Source organism: Acinonyx jubatus, chromosome A1 (assembly GCF_027475565.1).
Source record: "Acinonyx jubatus isolate Ajub_Pintada_27869175 chromosome A1, VMU_Ajub_asm_v1.0, whole genome shotgun sequence".
NCBI classification, from domain to species: domain Eukaryota; kingdom Metazoa; phylum Chordata; class Mammalia; order Carnivora; family Felidae; genus Acinonyx; species Acinonyx jubatus.
The window spans coordinates 93,943,064-93,962,533 of record NC_069380.1 but is presented as its reverse complement, the minus strand read 5'-3'; the positions used below and the strand labels follow the sequence as shown (position 1 = coordinate 93,962,533).

Genomic DNA, 19,470 nt, shown 5'->3' with positions numbered 1-19,470 from the left:
GCCCATTGATCAGATACCCAAACTATCTGCATTATCTATGCAGGATGGGGTTTCTATTATTTTTACCTAATCTCTTTTTGGTCATGAGAAATGTGTGTGTGTGTGCGTGTGTGTGTGTTTTAAAACCTGGTTTTTCTCAACACACCTTTATTTTTTTCCTATGTGGTCAAATTGAAATTTCTAGGAACCTCATTTTTAATCTATAATAATAGTTTCCGACTTGCTTTTTCGAAAGGGTCAACAAACAGCAAACATGTGTTAATAAAGATCTTAAAGGTACAACTTCTTTGTTTTCTAAGTTTATTTATTTATTTTGAGAGAGAGAGTCAGGGGAGGGCAGAGGGGGAGAGACAGAGAGAGAGAGAGAGAGAGAGAGAATCCCAGGTAGGCTCCACGCTGCCAGCACAGAGCCCAAGCGGTACCTTGAAGCGTCGAACCATGAGGTCATGACCTAAGCCAAAATCAAGAGCCTGACAATCAATCTACTGAGCCACCCAGGTGCCTCAATAAAGACCTTAAATAATAAATAAATAACTTTAGGGGCACCTGGGTAGCTCAGTTGGTTAAGTGTCTGACTTCAGCTCAGGTCATAATCTCATGGTTCGTGGGTTTGAGCCCTGTGTTGGGCTCTGTGCATACAGCTAAGAACGTGGAGCCTGCTTCAGATTCTGTGTCTCCCTCTGTCTCTGACCCTTCCCCACTTGTGCTCTCTCTCTGTCTCTCTCTCTCTCTCTCTCAAAAATAAATAAACATTAAAAAAAATTTTTTTAAATAAATAACTTTAAAACTGTAAAGGTCAGATTCTTCTGTTAGAGCCCCAGTTAGTAGGATGGACAGTGCAGTGGTAATTTATTATGGTAGAGAATGTCCTGAGGAACCAGGCAATTCTGAAAGAAGCTTCCTAAGGTTTACAGCCCAGAGCCCAGCATCCGTGTGGCTTAGCAGTGGGAAATGTTGCTTGCCTTCCCGCAGTTGTACTTCCCAGCGTGTATTTCAAAGAGCAACAATCAGAGGTGGCAAGAGGAGAGGACACGAAACTTCAGTGACAGCCCGGAGGCCCAAAAGGGAAATAGTGGCAACAGGGCAGAAAACCCAGCCTTGGAGGCTGCCGTTTTGCACATAGTGCCCTGGAGAGCCAAATCATACGCTCACAAGTGGCTTCCACATTCTGAAAACGTTGAGGCATGAATCCACATTCCAGAAGGGAGATGTCTGTTCCAAGAATCACCCTCAAATAAGGCAGAGGCATTTCAATTCAGCTCAGCAAGCTGCCGAGTGCCCTCTACTCGAGTGCCTCTACTCTGAAAAGCAAGACTCCTTCCCTCCTTTCCTCCCTCTCCTAGAGGTAACAAGGCCCACAACGAAGATATCATCCTCTTATGAAGTATTTCTTCTGTCAAATCACTCACTCTTCACAACAGCATCATCATGTAGATGGGTATTATTATACCCATTCTACAGATGGGGAAACTGAGTATTATTATACCCATTCTACAGACTTTGGGGCACAGCCAGGACTTGACCCCAATGTACTAACTGCCTCCTCCCTAGGTGACTTTTTGGGGCATTTACCAAACAGAACTCATTCAAAGGCAGGCGTTTGTACCAAATGAGACACCGCAGTGTTTGATATTTAAGCGAAGGTTAGGGCGCGATCATGCAGATGTTGTTTACCATCGTGCCTCATTACACAATCAAATTAAAGTTGCTGACACACTGAACTGCGAGCCCAACGTTGTGTTTTGTTTTTGTTTTGTTCTGTTAATCCCACAATGGAATTGCTGATCCACTAATCAACCTTCAGCATGGCCTTTCCTCCTTGGGAGGGCCCTCCCGCCCGTGGAAGGAGGAAACACACTCCTTTGGAGGAAGCTGACCCAGCCCGGCTCTGGTTGAACTCCTGGGCCCGGGGTCTCTGCTCTGTCACCTCTCCCCAGCAGGGCCCTGAGACAGACTATGTTCGCCAAGGGAGGAAGAGAGGGCATGGGTGATTTCCTCCTTCATTTTGCTTGCTCTCTCTCTCTCTCTCTCTCTCTCTCTCTCTGGAAACCTCTTCCCTGGGATTTGAAACAGACTGCTACTTTAAAATTTTTTTTTTGTTTTTTAGTGCTTATTTTTATTTATTTTTGAGAGAGACAGAGCACGACCTGGGAGTAGCAAGAGAGAGGGAGACACAGAATCCGAAGCAGGCTCCAGGCTCTGAGCTGTCAGCACAGAGGCTAATGCGGGATTCAAATCCACAGACCACGAGATCATGACCCGAGTGGATGTTGGACGCTTATTCGACTGAGCCACCCAGGCACCCCTAAACTGCTGCTTTTAAAGTAGAAGCTGCAATCTTCGAAACTGCAATCTTTTTTGCACTGAAAAATAAACCTGAGAGGACAAAAGACTCTTCTTGAGGAGCGGGGGTCTCTGGGTGGTGCCTCCAGCCTGGGCAGGGACCCCCTTGATTTAGGGAACAGTGCAGACAGCCTTTCAATTTAATGGTTTCCAATAGGCAATACATTTGCAAAGTTCAGAGACAAGAATAATAGAAGAGAGACTACAAGGGGAAATCTTTTTAACTTATATTTATTTTTTTAAGTTTATTTTTCTTGAGAGAGAGAAAGCACGAGTGGGGGAGTGGCAGGGGGAGAGGGAAAGAGAGAGAGGGGGAGAGAAGGTGACTCCCAAGCAGTCTCCGTGCTGTCAGCACAGAGCCCCATGTGAGGCTCCAACGTACGACCTGAGCCTAAACCAAGGGTCAGATGCTTAACTGACTGAGTCACCCAGGCGCCTCTTTTATTTTTTTTAAGTCGTAAGTCATCTTTCAACCCCGGGGGGTGCTCAGACTCACTACCCCCAAGACCAAGAGCCCCACACTCTACCCACTGAACCAGCCAGGCACCCCTATGTGGGGCAATCTTGATCACACCTTTGTGCCCATCTTCCCATCAGCTCCCTTCCTTATAGGCAACTAGCTTTCTCAGTTTCTTAAGTAGCCTTCCAATTTGTTTCATAATATATTTTCTCACTTTCTTATCGAAGAGGCTTCCTCAGTTGGGGTGATACCACCCCCAAGGGGGTGAAAATTGATTTTGGGAAGTGAAAAGTTCTTCCCCTTTTTATGTGTAAATCACAAATATACATTAGACACGCCGCATATAGACAGATATACATGATATCAACATTTCACGGGGGAGGGATGTCTTTAAAGGTTTCTTGGTGGGGGGGGTGATGATGATGAAAAATTTAAGAAACACTGTTCTAGAAAGCAGTATAGGATACAAACTGTTCTGTACCTTGCTTCTTTCCATTTACAATATGTCCTAGAGATCTTTCCGTATCAGTTCATGCAGATTTGCCATTTTTTTTTTTTATAGTGGCATGGTATTCCATTGTGTGGCAGACCATTATGTGTCTTACCTGTTCCCTATTCATAAATACTTGATTTTAGTCTTTGGCTACTGTAATGCCATAGTGAACAGCCTTCTGCACACATGGAATATACACACAGGTCTATCTGTATATCATAGATGCCTGGAAAGTGGGTTTGCTAGGTCTAAGGCTCGAGTCCTTTAAAATGTAGGCTGATATGCCAGATACCCTCCCTGCCCCGCACCCCCCCCCCCATTTTGCACTAACTGAGTCTGTCATCCAATAAGAAACAGGTTGGTTGCTCTTTAAATGGCTGTCTGATGCCCCATGAGGATTATGTTAGGGGCTAGGGGCAAGGTGGTCCTAGGGGCTCTGGGGGCTCCTCTAGGCTGTGTGGTGTGCCTCAGCTAAGCAGAAAGTGGGTCCTCTGTGATAGTACTCAGGGTACTCAGGAAAGGAAGGGGCCTCCTACCCTCCCCCCTAGTTGGATGAAGAGCTTTGGGGTCTTCAGAGGGAATATTGCATGGGATGACCTCAGGCCGTGGCGTGGGATTTGGCAGCCCTGCCTCATAATCTACAGCCTCCAGTTTGTGGGAGGGCAGCTCCCGGTACAAACTGAGCACACCTCAACCTTGACTTTCCAGCCTGGGAGCCAAGGCCTGGCCAAGGGCGGTTCGCTCTGCATGGAACATTCAGGGTGCCACGCAGCTCAGTTCCTGACACAATTCCCTTCCCACTGTCCCGCGCTGGGAGGGAAATCAAGGGGTAGCGGCCTCCTCTTCCCCGGAAATCTCGGGAAGGAGCCTCCCCCACTGCGCATGCGCAAGGCAGGTGCGTTGCCTTCCCTGCAGCTCCGCTCCTGCTGTGATCTGGACTGAGATTTTAATTGCTCACAAGACATTCGTGCTTAACACCTCAGCCGACTCCGCAAAGATTTTATTTGGCCTTAAATGATTTAAACCACTGTAATCATATTTGCTTTCAACAGAAAACTGCCGTATTTACTGGCTTGAAAGGGACTCAATGAAGCCCCTGGGGTGGGTCACCACCGCTTTGGGGTCTACTTGGATCCGCCCCTCCCCAGACAGACATCCCTGCAGGGCTGGGGGCAGGGTTTGCACTGGGTTTTCTCGTGCTTATAAACCGAGGTCAACTACATCACAAAATACAGAAATTTACACTGCCTTACAATCATGTCTAAGCTATCACTGGGAAGGATTTTGACGCCGTCATTTAGTCAAGACACCCTCTCCTTCCTGGACCAGTCAGATCTCTGAGCCTACCTGGTCTTTCCCGCTTAGTTCTGCAAGCAACTGGGGACTCCCACTCTGCTCAGAGAAGGCTTTTAGGTCCAGGGGATGAATTTAAATAAAGAAAGAAACATCTGCTGTAAACACGATTTCAAGGACAGAGTGGGCACTGTGGTTCCCCATGCCTCTGCGTCTTCTCTCCGTAAAGCTGAGTAAAGCTCCGAGCCAGAAGGGACATGAGAAAAGTGTCAAACAATATCAATCGTGAATCGTAAGTCACAGTTCCATTTGCTCTGCCACAGTGTAAAAATTGCGAGTTTTTCATTAAGAAAGAAAAGAAGAGCTGTGAATGCTTCCTATCACTTGGCTGCCATGATACTCTCATCATCCACACCCACCTCGCTGGTGCACCTTCTCTCTCCCAGAAGACTGGCCTTCCCCAGGGCCAACACTTACATACCTTGTCTTCCCTGGGTGTACATGTTCCTCGCCCTCCCTCGGGTGACGGATATTTTGGATGGGATCCACGGTTGTCTCATTCATGGTTAACAACAGTGGGAAAAGGTGTTGAAATTGAAATCTCTCCTTTTTCTCCTTGGTAATTAATTCATATTCTCTCTCTCTCTCTCTCTCTCTCTCTCTCTCTCTCTCTCTCTCTCTCTCTCTCTCCCCTCTCTTTCCCATCCCCATATTTTCTCTCACCTGCTCTAGAATTCCAAAGAGAGCTAGAACAGGAACAAGCAGAACCCAGGCTTAGCAGAAACAATCAGGTCCTTTTACAAATGATCTTCAGAACTATGGACAGCAATACTTGTGAGGAGACAACTCCCAAAATTTGAGGGGTCATACCAGGTCTATGACAAAAATTCCATGGCTTCTCCAAAGCCCTTCCCAGACCTGGGGGTGTGTATGAATCGCTAACTTCTACTTCTAGGACCCACATCTGGCCTCAGTGGGCCCGTCTCTACATGGCGGGTCAAACAGTATTGCCAGATGCCAGGCACTATGAGAGAGAGACCTAGGCCAGCAGTGATTTATTATTTATTTATTGCTAGAAGGCTTGACTTGAACTGTGGACTCACAGAGGGTCAGGACTGGCTTTATGCCACCTCCACACAATGCCACCAAGAGGGTTTCTATACTGCCTCTGGGCAGTGATGAGATGGCAAGCTGAGATAGAAAGAATGATCATCTGATGTATTATATTTAAGAGGTGTGTTAATAATATCATTTAAAGTCTATATCAGTTTTATCAAGTCTCCTGTAACTCAACTAATGGAGGAAAATGAGACCAGCTTGTAAGGAACGCAAGTCTTATTTATTCATTGGACATCTATTTATTTATAAATAAATGTGCATCGATACGCAAAGTAAATAAACATGTATCAATATGCAAAACACTGTGGTAGAGTAGAAAGTTAGACAAGATGGACCCCTGCCATCAGGAAACTTAAAGGAAAAAATAATAATAATAAATCATATTAATAAACACAACCAACTTTGCTGGGCTAGTTGCTAGTCCCAGTTCTACACACTCAGCAGAGCTTTGCTCATTTAATTTGTACAACAGTCATACGTGATAGTTAGTTATTATCCTCATCTTACAAATTGGCACACAGGTTAAATAATTTGCCCCAGGTCACACAGTGAATACGTAAGCCCAGCTGTGCACCCAGAAAATCTGCCTCCAGAATCCACATACTTAACCACTGTACTATGTACTTAGACAACCATCAAGTGATGCAGAAATGAATGGGATCCTTAAAATTTAGTCTGCCATAAATAGGGGAATTCTAGGGGAATCTAGAAAGAAGATCACCTTCGGTGGGAAGCAGGAACTCTGGGATCTCAGCCAAGGCCTCATAGAGGAGATAGCATTTGTGCTCAACTTTAAAAATGGATGAACTTGGAAAAAGTGGACCGATCAGAGATCTCTGGGTAGACATGATGCGGTCTTAGAAGCGACAGAGAAACACCCAGCTTGCACAGAAATGGCGAAACATCCAGGTAAAGAGTTAAAGGAGAGTCGTGTGGTTTACAGAGAGGAGGTGCATTTTATATTGCAAAATAAATCTTCCAAGCACTGTAGGGCTCACTTTGGTCTGACTCTTTCACAGAATAGCATATAAATGGCAGGATATAAGAGCATCTGTCTGGGGGTGCAAGGAGAAACGGGGAGGTCTGAGGGCACCTGGCAGTAGTCCTTTCCCTGTCACTACGGACCCCTCTGAGGAAAACATAACTTTTTATTATCAGAGCTGGAACGGGCCCAAGCCGAGGTCCCAAATTGGCTCAGTTCCCTTCTTAGGCTGAAGTGTCATTGTGTTCCAAGGAGAAATGACTTGATCTTAGCAGATGGCTGTTCGGGCTGGCTGGTGACCAGTCTACTGCCCTGTCCTGTGTCCTCCTGGAGATGAATGGCAGCTTCTTTCCTTAAGTTTCCTGGCTTGCTCTGCTGCTGAAAATACCATTCTGGAAACAACACAGCCTCCAGTGGGCTCTGTACAGGGCTGTCCCAGCCTCCGGGCTCTGGGCAGAGTGACCTCCACCAAGGAAAGCTTGCCCCGACCACGGAAGTGTGGAGGGGACCCCGCCCAGGACCTTCCTGGGGCCCAGCCTGCAGCTCTGACCTCATCCAGAGTGGGAAGAGGTGCACAGGTGATGAAGGCCATAGCCGTCCTGAGACAGAGGAAGCCTGGCTGGAAAGGCCAAGAAGGGAGGCACAACACGTACAAGGACGACCATCAGCGTCCTGGTTTATACAGGCTCTCGATTGTTCCTTTGATGTAATATCTAACTTGGTGAACAGATGGTAATCAGGTGACATCAAATGCTTCCCCTTCCTCCAGCTTCTCCTTCCTTGTCCTCAAAAGAGTTCCAAGTTTCTTTCTTTTGTTTTGTTTTGTCTTGTTGTGGGTTTTTTTTTTTTTCCTTTTTCCTTTTACAAAGGAAATTAGACCCAGCAGAATGTAGAAATCACTGGCATGGTGTGTAAGGGGGAGGGGAGACGCATGGTCTTTGCAAAAGGGAGGCTGGCCATCTTTTCCGTTCTGCTTGGCTCCGTGGCTGAGGAAAAGGATCCCACCAGTGAAGCGCAACAGGATTTCAGTTTCTGGGCACAGGACCACAGTGGGCAAATTCATTAGGCTTCGGCTCGCAGACGAAATCTTCTGCAGGGCAGAGCACGATGACACGGAGGAGGCAGCTCGGAGATGCGCCTCCTGTAATGAATTCTCCATCCCTTGCTGGGGAGAATAAAACATTTTCTTACACGTTTGTTTCTCAGACATCTTGGGCACACAGAGGTGGGGGGGAACCCCAGAACCCAAAATAGCACAGCATTGCGTGGGAAGAATGATAAAATTATGGCATTCTGGTGACAGACAGGAGGTTTCATTTTATCTCTCTGTCACAGGGCGTCTTGGGAGGTTCACTGTTTCCACTTCTCTCCTTTCTCCCCGTCCCTATGTTTTCCTCCTGTGAACATATACATGGTTACATATTTTACTTCCATTTTGGATGTTTTTCCTTTTCTCAGCCTGCCTTGGATCCATGCAGCCTAGCTGCTCCGGAGGGCTGTGATCGGCCCCACTCTCCAGTGCTGCCTCCCAAGGGGCCACTCCTATGTAAACGCTTGCGGCCCCAGCTGGCCCCTGCGCAGCACCATTCAAGGACCGGGTACAGATGCTGTTGCTGCTATGAAGGCAAATGCATCCCTCAGAATCTGCAGCATGGGATTCCCTGGGATCCCTCCCCACTACCAGTTCACAGACACCAGGCAACAACCTGCTGCCCCAAAACGAAAGCACTGCCCCTCTCGCCGCCAGTCACGGCAAGCTTTTGCATGGCAACCTTCATCCTGTCCACTTCCCTTTGAGCACGCTCTTCCTCCAGTTGTGGTCACGTGCACAAGCTCCACAACCTCTGCGTCAACCCCAGTCCCAACCTCAACAGCCCAGGAGAGAAAAGGCGTGGTGGGCGCCACAGCCTCTGAGATGGGGATTGGCAGGGTCCATGCTGCCTCGTTGCACGTGAACTCTTAGACGTGAGGTGTGGCTACCACTGTACCTGCAATTGTGAGGGTCTGCATGTGTGATCAGCTGTACCCACTGGATCAGGTGGGGTCTGATCAGAGAAGGAGAACCTCTGGGGGTAATTTACCAAGGGAGGATTTGTAGCGTTTACGGGGGCTAGACCTTCTGCAATGGAGACTGCAGGCTATGCTGGCCATGCAGTCCCTGCAGGCTGCTGCTTCTGTGTCTCACCTCCAGGTGCAGTTACTATAGGTCAGCCATCCGAGGAGAAGAAAGCCGGATGCAGGTGACAGCAAGAATGAACTAGAGCCTGCAGGGGTGAGGGGAGGGTCACATGACATCTGGAACCAGGAGGGAAAATGGAACCTGCTTCCGTCTCTCATCACCTTGACGCCGCGGGTGACCCGCGGGAGAAGTGGGTTCCCTGTGCCGAGAGCTGTGTGCACACTGGGGCCAGGACTTGGCAGAACCTGCCGCCCTGGGCCACGTTCAGAGCTTGCCAACGCAAGAGGGGGGTGAACTTCCGTGTTCCTCACCCCCACCTGTGGAAGAAACAGCAATCCCAGCGCGGTACATTCATTCTCATCCTTGTGTGTTGTGTTGGCTGATGAGGGAAACACAGGCAAGAGAAATGTAGCTGAAATTAAATCTCCCTACAGCTTGCAGCCTGAAACATGCAGAGAGTGACCTTGCTCAAGCAATTCATGGCCGTCTTACTTCCTTCATGTTTCTGTTTCATTAAAGACTAAAAGTAACCTTATCTTAACAGCAGCTAGCCCCTCAAGGTCCTGAAAGCCTTGCTTTCAAACTCCGTAGAGACTTAATGCTCTCCCTCACCTCCAGAAACTTAAAGGTACATAGTCAGTCACTCCTCACAACCCTGGTGCAGCTCTCTCTGCCCACAGGTCCTGTCCCCGGGCTTTAATAAAATCACCTTTTTGCACCAAAGACATCTCAAGAATTCTTTCTTAGCCGTTTGCTCAAGAACCCCATCGTTCACTGCCACTAGAAGGTGCTTGGTCAAGTCCAGAGACCATCCCCACAAACTCTGATCCTTCTGCAAGTTTTCAACCCGCTCTGTACTTCTACGGCAGTCCAGAAATTAAGCGGGCATCTGCGGAGAACTTGCGTTGAGCCAGATCCTGGGCTGGGTCCTGAAGAAAATGCAAAGAAAAGCAGAGAAGGCCACTCGTGCCTGCTGGCTTAAGAGGTGACATACGTTCATCTGAAGCTGACTGACTTCACAGTGTCACACTGGTAAGAGGCGAGGAGGAATCCCTATGGGGACTTCAGGGAGGTTTCCCAGAGTTGCAGGACTTCCACCAGTGCGTGAAGACGGATGGAGACGAGGAGGAGGAGGAGGACAACAGCAGAGGAGCACAAGCCAGAGTTCAAAAGGCTCACTTGGGGCAGGGAAGGTCCCCCCGACCCCCGCCCCAGCGAGCTATCTGACTGTGCAGAGAACGGCAGAAAGTCAAGGCTCACGTCGAGGAAGATGCTAGGATGTGATCCCCCCGCTGCCTGAGCTCCCTCATCGCCGCGAATGCAAAAGGTGAGCCTAATGATCTTCAGTGATGGCAAAGAATAGCTGACGCTCGGGGCACTTACAGTGTGCTGGGGCTGGTGCGTGACCACGTAATCCCAAACTAACCCGCAGGTAGTTGTTATTATTGTATGGTATTTACTGTATTTATTTTATACTTCTGAGAGAGCGTGCAAGTGAGCGAGGGGCAGACGGAGGGAGAGAGAAAGGGAGAGAGAACGAGGAGCCCAAAGACGGGCTCGGGCCCACCCGACGCGGGGCTCAAATGCACAAACCGTGAGGTCATGACCTGAGCCGAGATCAAGAGCCGGACGCTGAACCGACCGAGCCACCCAGGCGCCCTCACGTAGTCACTCTTATTCCCACTGAAGAATGAGGAACCTGAGTCTTAGAACATAAGGTCTCTCTCAAGGCCACATTCCTCACCCACGGCTTCAAGGCTGCCCACCTGGCCCTGCAGTTCCAGGCTCAGTGACACAGATGTTGCAGTAGATGCCGGCAACCTACCCAGTGTTGCACTCATGAGGCCCTTCTTCTGTCATGTAATTTCAGGTCTGATTAGGGAAGCAAACCCCCCAGGATTCGAGCTGGCTCCATTATAAGAGACGTCGGCTAAGAAAGTGGCTTTCTCTACCCAGGAGGCTGGATGGGCGAGAGGGCCTCCATCGCGGTGCGACTCGCATTTGCTGTGCAATGTGCACTGGGTAGTTGTTTCCTTTTCATTTTTTTTTTTAAAGTTTATTCATTTTTGAGAAAGAGACAGGACACGAGCAGGGAAGGGGCAGAGAGAGAGGAAGACACAGAATCCGAAGCAGGCTCCAGGCTCTGAGCTGTCAGCACAGAGCCTGACATGGGGCTCAAACCCACAAACTGTGAGATCATGACCTGAGCTGAAGTCGGACGCTTAACCAACTGAACCACCCAGGCACCCCATCTTTGCTTTTCATTTAATTGGGGGAGGGTTCCTCCTGCAGATTCCAGGTTTCTTTTGTGGGGGTGGGGGAGCATTTTCAGTTTGTAAGTTGAAAAGCACTCGTCGGCGTCAGTAATGAAAATGTGCGCACAGAGAAATCACCGCCGCCCCCCAGGCAGGGCAGCGCTCCCTTCCCCCCATCCCCAGGCCCAGAACTGCTCCAGTGAGCAGAGGCCGGCTGAGGCAAGGAAGCAGGAACGGGGAAGGAGCTCAAGCTAGTAAATGTGTCAATTTACTTGGGCTCCCTGCAATTTAGAAGCTGATTTCAAAGAAAAATTGCTTCGGGCCTCACGCTCCTTCTGTTGTTGCCAAATGTGGCCCAGTTTTACAGCTGACTGACCACGGGCTAAAAATGCGGGTCTCTGGTGGTCTCCGCAGGCCCCGCTGGCTCCCGGCCGCCCCCCAGCAGAAGTCACAAGCATAATTACAGCTAATGGAGGCAGGTCGGGGCAGGCCGTCCCTCACGTCACCGCCACCTGCTTCCCCAAGGACTGTGCCTCGGCTCGCACACGCAGCTGTTGTGAATCCCCAGTCAACAGCTGACATGACTCATTAGAACCTCACGCTCCTGCCCGGCAATCCCCTCACGCCTCTTGAACCTTCTCTGCTAGCCTTCATGCCCAGTTCACGGTCTGTGGCTGCGTGCTCCCTGCCCTCCCTGTCTCCCACCCCTGCCCTGGGTGACTCCCCGCCCAGGGTTAATCATGTTTTCTCCAGGGCCTCCACCCAGAAGGAAAAGAAACAGTCTGACTTCAGTGAGGGTGACGGGGCAGAGGGGCAAGAAATCCTTTCCCCACACGCAGAAATCCACGCACAGGCCTTTCTCTCTGGCAGCTTCCATCTGAGTGTGTCTCACTTAAAATCCATTCCTCTCCGGTTGCCAGCCTGACATGGGGGATGAGGGGTTAGGAGATTGCTCTGTGGTAATAGGGACAAATTCATCTCAGCTGAACTTCCAGAGAGATGCTGGGTGTTTTGTTTTGTTTGGTTCAGGAAGGGCAGTTACTCAAATAGTGTTGTTTGGAGAGTGAATCATTAATAAGTTGTCCCCGCAACAAACCCTTCAAGAACCTATCAACCTGGGTGGCTCAGTCAGTGTCTGATTTTGGCTCAGGTCATGTTCTGCGGCTTGTGGGTTCGAGCCCCATGTCGGGCTCTGTGCTGACAGCTCGGAGCCTGGAGCCTGCCTCGGATTCTGTGTCTCCCTCTCTCTCTGCCCCTCCCCCGCTCACGCTCTGGCTCTCTCTCTCAAAAATAAACATTACGAAAAAGAAAAGAACCTATCAATACAGCCTCAGTTGCTCAGAAGAAAGATTCCTCCCACACACGGCTTATCTCCGGGCAATTGGAGGATGCATAACGTCTGTTCAAAGAGCACCTGTTTGGGGAAGCTTTGGGATGGCGTCTAAGCCAGCAGGGCTACTCTAGGCTACGGTGAACCGTGGGAGGCCAAAAGCAAACGGATGTGCCACCTGCAGGTGGGGCCCAGCCGACAGAACAGGGTAGACCAGATGACCTTTCTCCTCTGGTGCTCTCTGGTTCTGGGCTCCTTACCTGAACTTCCTTCTTTTGTGAAGACAACCGTCTAGACGAATGGAGATGACCTTTGAAGACCAATCGCGACCTTCCACTGGGACATTTGCATGTGATTCCTACGGAAAGGTCACCCGAGAATTCCGTGGTTGAAGAGCATCTTTTCAAACAACAAATGTGACAATTAAAACAAAGCACCCTTCTCATGTGGTGGCAGTGCGGAAGCAGCTGGGCTCCAGAATGGCTTGGCCAGCGCAGGCCTGTGGCATTTGTCACCTAAGGGAAACAATAGCATCTCTGTAGGCATTTCTGTCTGAAAGGGCGAGAGCTGTTGCCAGCTGCTCGGCTCAGGCCAACAAGAGAGGGGCAACAGGAGAACACCCATTGTGACTGTGGGGGCATCCTCGCACCTTCCCAAAGCCCCCATATTGTCCTGCCCCCCTCGTGACGGCGTGCGCATGCGCATACCGGTGACAAAGGCAGGGTCTTGATTCCGGAGCGGGACATGAAGCTTCGGGCACAGGGTAGACGCGGTGGCTGTGGGTGTGTCTCCTCCATTCCACTCGGAAATAGCCAGGTCGCTCACAGCTCTGTCCTCCAATTGAAAAATGTGCGTTGGACTGTGAGCCACAAATACACATCTCACTTTCTCCCATTTTTTTTCCAGTCTCCGGTGGAACCAAGTCTTCCATGGAAGCGACCATTTATGGATAGATTATGGTTCCTCTTAAAAGACTCTCAAATGCTGGTCATCCTGGTGGATACTCTGTTCAGAGGGAAACTGACCCATGTAAAGCCCTTGCTGCTTCTCCATCTAGATCCCTCCCACACAGCTCATCGGGTCAAGGGCTGGGGCCTAACCCATAAAAAGAACCAATGGACACCTTTCCAATGACTTAGGAGCCATATGGTTTCTAAGAAAATAACTATGTAAGTGGAGGAGGAAACATTGAACCTATTACATTCTCTCTCTCTCTCTCTCTCTCTCTCTCTCTCTCTCTCTCTCTCTCTTTCTCCCTTGAAGCTGAGCCATGAATAAGAGAATTTCCCATTGGGAGGAGAAATCATTTCTGAAGAGTCATGAAGTAAATTTAGAACTAAAGAAGCCAAAGGTAAGGGTGAGTTGGGACAGTGGGCAAACACAAGGAGCCACTGATGGTTGTGAGTGAGCAAGAAAGAGACACAGCAGGTAGGTATTTTGTCCTGATGGTGCAGGACCCCACAGAAGCCCCCTTGAATCCTTCTGTTCCATTTCCAGATGACCCTTCTGTACCTCGGTTTTCTGTCCTAGGCTTCGGACTTCCTCATTGTTGCACATATACCTTAACATTAATTCCCCTTCACTTTGGCTAGCTTCAAGAAGTCTCTATCCCTTCCCTGAAGATAAACCTGGAAAACAGAACAACAGACACCCTGGGGAGACTAGCTTTCCCAGGGTCCAAAAAAGAAAGGGTGATTATATTAAGTACACATTTAAGGGGTGCCTGGGGGCTCAGTTGGTTAAGCGTCCGATTCTTAATTTTGGCTCACATCATAATCTCACAGTTTTGTGAGTTCGAGCCCCGCGTCGGGCTCTGTGTGCTGACTACACAGGGCCGACTTGGGATTCTCTGTCTCCCCCTCTGTCTCCCCCTCCCCTGCTCTCACTCTCTCGTCTCTCTCTCAAAAAAAAATTTTAAAAAGAACACATTTAATTGTTGCTGTTCTATTTGATTAAAGGAAGGAGGAAAAAGAATTCTGATCTACAAGGCGATCACCAGATCCAGGGAAGGTGATCAGGCAGCCAAAGGCATTGGCTGTAATTTATACAGATTATTGTATATTATATTGTATATTATAATCTGTAATTTATACAGATTATTGAGTAACCTGACTGCCTCAGAGGGAGAGAGAGGGGAGTCTGATCTGTCCTGCTAGGAGGGCTGTCCCTTTGGAGACGTGAAAAACTGAAGTCACGGCAGGCAGCTTTCATATCCCCCCTCTGGGAAAGACCAGCAACATTGGCACCCCAGCACATGTGGCCTAAGAGGTCAAAGCCCTATTCTGCCTGGTTCCTTGAGCCTTGTGGACACTGACCCAAGATGAGAGATTCACATTCCAAACTGGGTGTCAGTCACTCAGGCGTTTTATCTTTTTTCCTGTTGTATCTATAATGAACACGCTCTAGGAGAGGAAGAATGCACAGTATTTTAACAAGTGTCAAGAAGCTTCTATGCCATTACATATTCATTACAGCCTGTTTGAGGAGGCTGGGAGGACCCAGGTAGAGCAGGTTATATAATATTTAAAAACCTCAGCTAACCAGGGGCGCCTGGGTGGCGCAGTCGGTTAAGCGTCCGACTTCAGCCAGGTCACGATCTCACGGTCCGTGAGTTTGAGCCCCGCGTCAGGGTCTGGGCTGATGGCTCAGAGCCTGGAGCCTGTTTCTGATTCTGTGTATCCCTCTCTCTCTGCCCCTCCCCCATTCATGCTCTGTCTCTCTCTGTCCCAAAAATAAATAAACGTTGAAAAAAAAAAACCTCAGCTAACCAGAAGTCAGCTAACCATAACTTCTCAATTAACCAGACATTTAACTGTTACTTTTATAAACATAGACCAAAAACAATAAAAATACAAATAAAAAATGTCAGACTAGGTTATGTCTCAGCAGCTACACATTAGAGATCTCTAGGACCAGGACCTTGAGATGTTGCAGGATCTTGACTCGTGTGAAAATGTTTGGCTTGCTCATCAACCTCTACTGACAAAGGCATGGGTGTGATCACAAGTATTTTGGGCAGATTTGCAACAAGTTTCTATTTTGGAAGCAGGGAATTGGATGTTTAAATGTCCCCCTATGAGATCCTAAACATAAGTGTTTAAGATTATACCAGCCTGAATATCACATTTTCTTCTGGAGAAGAGGGATCTTGAGGGGGGATTTGTCCACATGCCAAGCTAGACAAAAGCCTCAAGTACTCAAAGTTATCAGTGAGCCATTGGACAGAAACAGGTCTTGGGATTTGGACTCATTTGGTCAAGAGACATGGGTTCCAGCCTCAGCCTTGCCAGTCAGGGAATGACTTTGAGAAAGCTTGGTCCCATTTTCCTTGGCTGCAAAATGGAGAGACTGTATTAATGTCTAAAATGGCCTATCTTCAGAGATGACCTCACTTCCAAAACCTGCTCCATCAAGTGGAGAGTAAATTTAGAGGCTACCTGTCTTATTTTGAGCCTCAACTCAAGGCAAGTGATGGAGGAAGATACCTTTGAGAAAATCCCAAGCTCTGTATTACAGTTTTGCCCTCTGAGGGAAGCTCCACCTGGGATAATCATCCTCCATATGTAGTCCTAGTTGTAGTTCACAAACTACTTTTCTTGATATAGAAAGATCTTGAAGGTTCTAGCCCATCACTCAGATTTGGCATTTAAAGACATATTCCTCCCACACTGGGAACTCCCTGACCAGAACTGAGATTATGTAGCCATGAAGACCCCTTTTAGTGTCTCTCAGACCCTTCATCCCAGATCAAATCCAGAAGTTCTTCCAAATCCATTTGGAGGTGAGGCAATGGGAGGTTTTGTGTGGGAAAAGGATGAGATGCTTCCTTCCTCTTAGAGCTGTGTGACCTCCCTCTTCAGGATTCCCACAGCCTCACTGGCCAAGGGGTCAGGGGCCTGTAAAATAGGGTAGAACCGGGTTTCCTCTCAGACCCCAAAAATCAACCCATTGCAACAGGTGCGTGTGATCTATCTACTGTAATCAGACTGGGAGAGAGAATATTCCTAATGGTTACTGCCTTGGGCTCTGGGGCCACAAAGTTGGGACAAGTGACTTCATCTACTAAGGCTTTAATCTCCTCATCTGTAAAATGGGCTTAAAAACAGTCTGCACTTCATAAGGTTGGTGCACCAATTCAGTGAGAGAGTTTATGCCAAGTACTTGGTGTGTACGAAGTGTTTAGTAGCATGTAGCTCATGTTTTGTTGTGTCCCAAGGATCCCCCAAACCCTTCTGTGTTCGCCCAAAGTCTCCTGAAGACAGGGCATCACAGGAGTTAAATTTGATATGACCTCCGTGTCTCATCTAGGAGAAGGAACTGATGAGCCTTCCGATTTGTGGTGAGCACGAAGTGGTTCATTGGGTCTGAGCCGACAGCTCTGATTTTTGCACCTGTGACTTCACTCAGTCCAGAAGCGCCACCTCTGCTTTCCATAGATAAAGGTGAGAAATTAGTCATTTTTGTCACCTTCCTTCCAGCCTCGATAATTTCAGTTGCACCTATGTTCGTTAGAGTTCCATAACTTTTAGTTGAGGATTGGGCATTCAAACACACCCAGGCTCAATTAGAAAGGAAGAAGTTGCATCATTTCATAAAAAGAGGAATAATACCCAGAGTCTTAGTGTGGCACCCGAGGCTGAACCAAGGGGATCAAGGGCACGGTCAGGGGTTCACTCATTCTGCCTCTGCCATTTGCCAGCTGTGGACAAGTCGGACTTCTCCAAGACCACACTTCCTTCTTTATGAGGAGGAGAAGGTAAAAGCCTGGCAATGTTCCCTTCCTAGGGTCATGGTGGAGACAGCGTTCTACAGCTCACTATTTGTTGGTGCCGAGTCTACTCAGCTTCTCTCCCAGACCCGTTGATGGCTGGTAGGCAACTGCATTAACCGTTTGGTATCTCTCCATCAACTGGCAACCAAAAGCAGGCAGCTAGCTCATCCACCCGCCGGACTGGACTCCCAACTTGGGGCAAGTCTACCTACATGGACTGCGCCAGTACAGCCCTGAGCCTGCAAATCCACCACCGGCAGGGGGAGCACTTCCCCATCTCCCACAGGTAGTCACCCTCCCCCACACCTGGGGGGGAGGGGGGAGCAGGCTGGAGGCAACAGAACGGGGACCTTCAGCACCTGATTCCTACTAAAGATCGCCAGCCCCTAGACAGAGTCCACATCCAGCTGGAATGTGGTAGGGACGTCATGACTCCGGGTTGTGGCTCTGATAAGATACACAGAAAAGCCTCCTCCTCCTCCTGTCCTTCTCCTGAGGATCTCTGAGTCCTCCAGTGGAACTCTGCCCTGCTCCCCCATCTGATGTCCCATCAAGTCTTGGTCACAGCATTTCCAACCTGGCCTTCACTGTTTCTTTGTTTCATTTTTTACTATTCAACATTCAGTCATTCATAGCAAGGACCCTGGTCTCACACTACCTGAATTTCAATGCTGCTTCCTACATATGCGACATTAGCCAAGTTACCCAATCTCTCTGTGTCTCCTGTTCTGCACCTGTTAAAAAAAAAAAAAAGGTAATAATAGCTCCTCCTTTTATACAGCTGTCCTGAGGACTGAGTGAGTTTATGCAGGTAGAGTGGTTGTCAGAGTCTAAACACTGTATTACTGCTGGCTTCTTGTTACTGTGTTCTTATGCCTCAGTGACATCTCGTAATTAGTGGCGTTGTGAGGAGGTATCATCTCACAGGAGGAAGGGAGCAGAGACTGTCCAGTCAGCTCTCCACCAGGACGCTGAGTGAATCCATTGTGTTGCAAAACACAGTTGGACTCTTCTTTGTTTATCATGATCCTAGGGCAGCTCAGTCCTTCCTGTTCTTGGGATGGTTTCTCTTCTTCCGGAACTTTCTGTTTATTTCTGTAGATCCACCCTCCCCAGTTACACAGAGAGAAATAGAGATCTATATTTTACAAAAAGACATAGATAATTTTTTTTAAAAAACTCAAACTACCCAAACACGTCAACCTCACCACTGTCATGCTTAATCCCACACCATGGCGCGAGATGGGGAAGAAAAAGGCAGTTATGCCTGTTCTCGCTCTCCCTAAATGCGGGATGGTTTGGTTCTTCTGAATATTTATCCTGAAGAGCCATCTTTTTAATGTCTTCAACAACAAGGGGCACCTGGGTGGCTCAGTTGTTTAAGCGTCTGACTCCGGCTCAGGTCATGATCTCGTGGTCCGTGAGTTCGAGCCCTGCGTCAGGCTCTGTACTGATGGCTCAGAACTGCTTCAGATTCTGTGTATCCCTCTATCTGCCCCTCCCTGGCTTACACTCTGTCTCTCTCTCTCAAAAATAAATAAACCTTAAAAAAAATTAAACAATAAAATCTTCAACAACAAGAGGAGTAGAATTAATGAAGAATTCTCACAGGTAAACCTGTCTTTTTTGGCCACTTGGGTAAAAGTGGAAATAATGTTCCCAAACCCTACCCCACATCCTCTCCCTACCCAGACCCCAATCCTCACAGCCCTGATAGCAGCTCGGGGACAAAGTCATCTTCCCAGAAAGTGCTGGCCAAAGACACAGGGGGAGGAGGGTGGGGTGGGGGTGGGGAGGGAGCTACCTCCGCTTTGAACCAGACTCTGCACCCTGCTCACACCCCACCCCCCCATCCGGGTGGCACAACGTATACCCCGGGCATTTCCAAATCATTGCCCATCAGCTTCCCAGTAAAACAAAAAGGCCATAGCTGGCACTTTAATTCTCTCCCCACCCAAGCTGTTCATGCAAGAAAAAAAAAATTTTTTTTAAGACTACAAGTTGAAAGGCTTTTTTTTAAGCGCCTACCCACATTAAAGGAGGACTATTTAATTCTAGAGCTACAGCTACAAGATCAAAAATAGGAATAATTAAAGCCTGAGATGTAACTGTTAAGAAAGGCGTTTTTTATTTTCTTTGCCAAGTCCTTAAACAGGTAAACCACATATTTAAAGAAAGCACTAAGATTTGAAAATCCCAATAGGAATTTTTTTTTCTTGTTTAAGGCATAACGAATTCAGTCTTC

General features: G+C 48.3%; 1 protein-coding gene across 4 annotated transcripts; it reads right to left on the bottom strand.

Annotated features, from left to right (window-relative positions):
- Nucleotides 1–5,898: 5,898 nt before the first annotated feature.
- Nucleotides 5,899–17,471, bottom strand: LOC113604531 (uncharacterized). Of its 4 annotated transcripts, none has more exons than XR_008297309.1 (4): nt 15,213–17,471; nt 12,715–14,985; nt 9,031–9,798; nt 5,899–8,087 (listed from the first exon to the last, which is right to left on the bottom strand). XR_008297309.1 is itself a non-coding variant. In XM_053219964.1 (4 exons), exons 2-4 carry the CDS (start codon nt 9,595–9,597, stop codon nt 7,427–7,429), a joined length of 666 nt encoding a protein of 221 aa, XP_053075939.1. In that variant the 5' UTR covers nt 9,598–9,798; nt 12,715–15,206; the 3' UTR covers nt 5,899–7,426. The 4 variants fall into 4 exon arrangements, 1 of the variants encoding a protein (XP_053075939.1); XM_053219964.1 differs by lacking the exon at nt 15,213–17,471 and having other exon boundaries at nt 5,899–7,855; nt 9,031–9,248; nt 9,579–9,798; nt 12,715–15,206; XR_008297307.1 differs by having other exon boundaries at nt 5,899–9,798.
- Nucleotides 17,472–19,470: the final 1,999 nt, after the last annotated feature.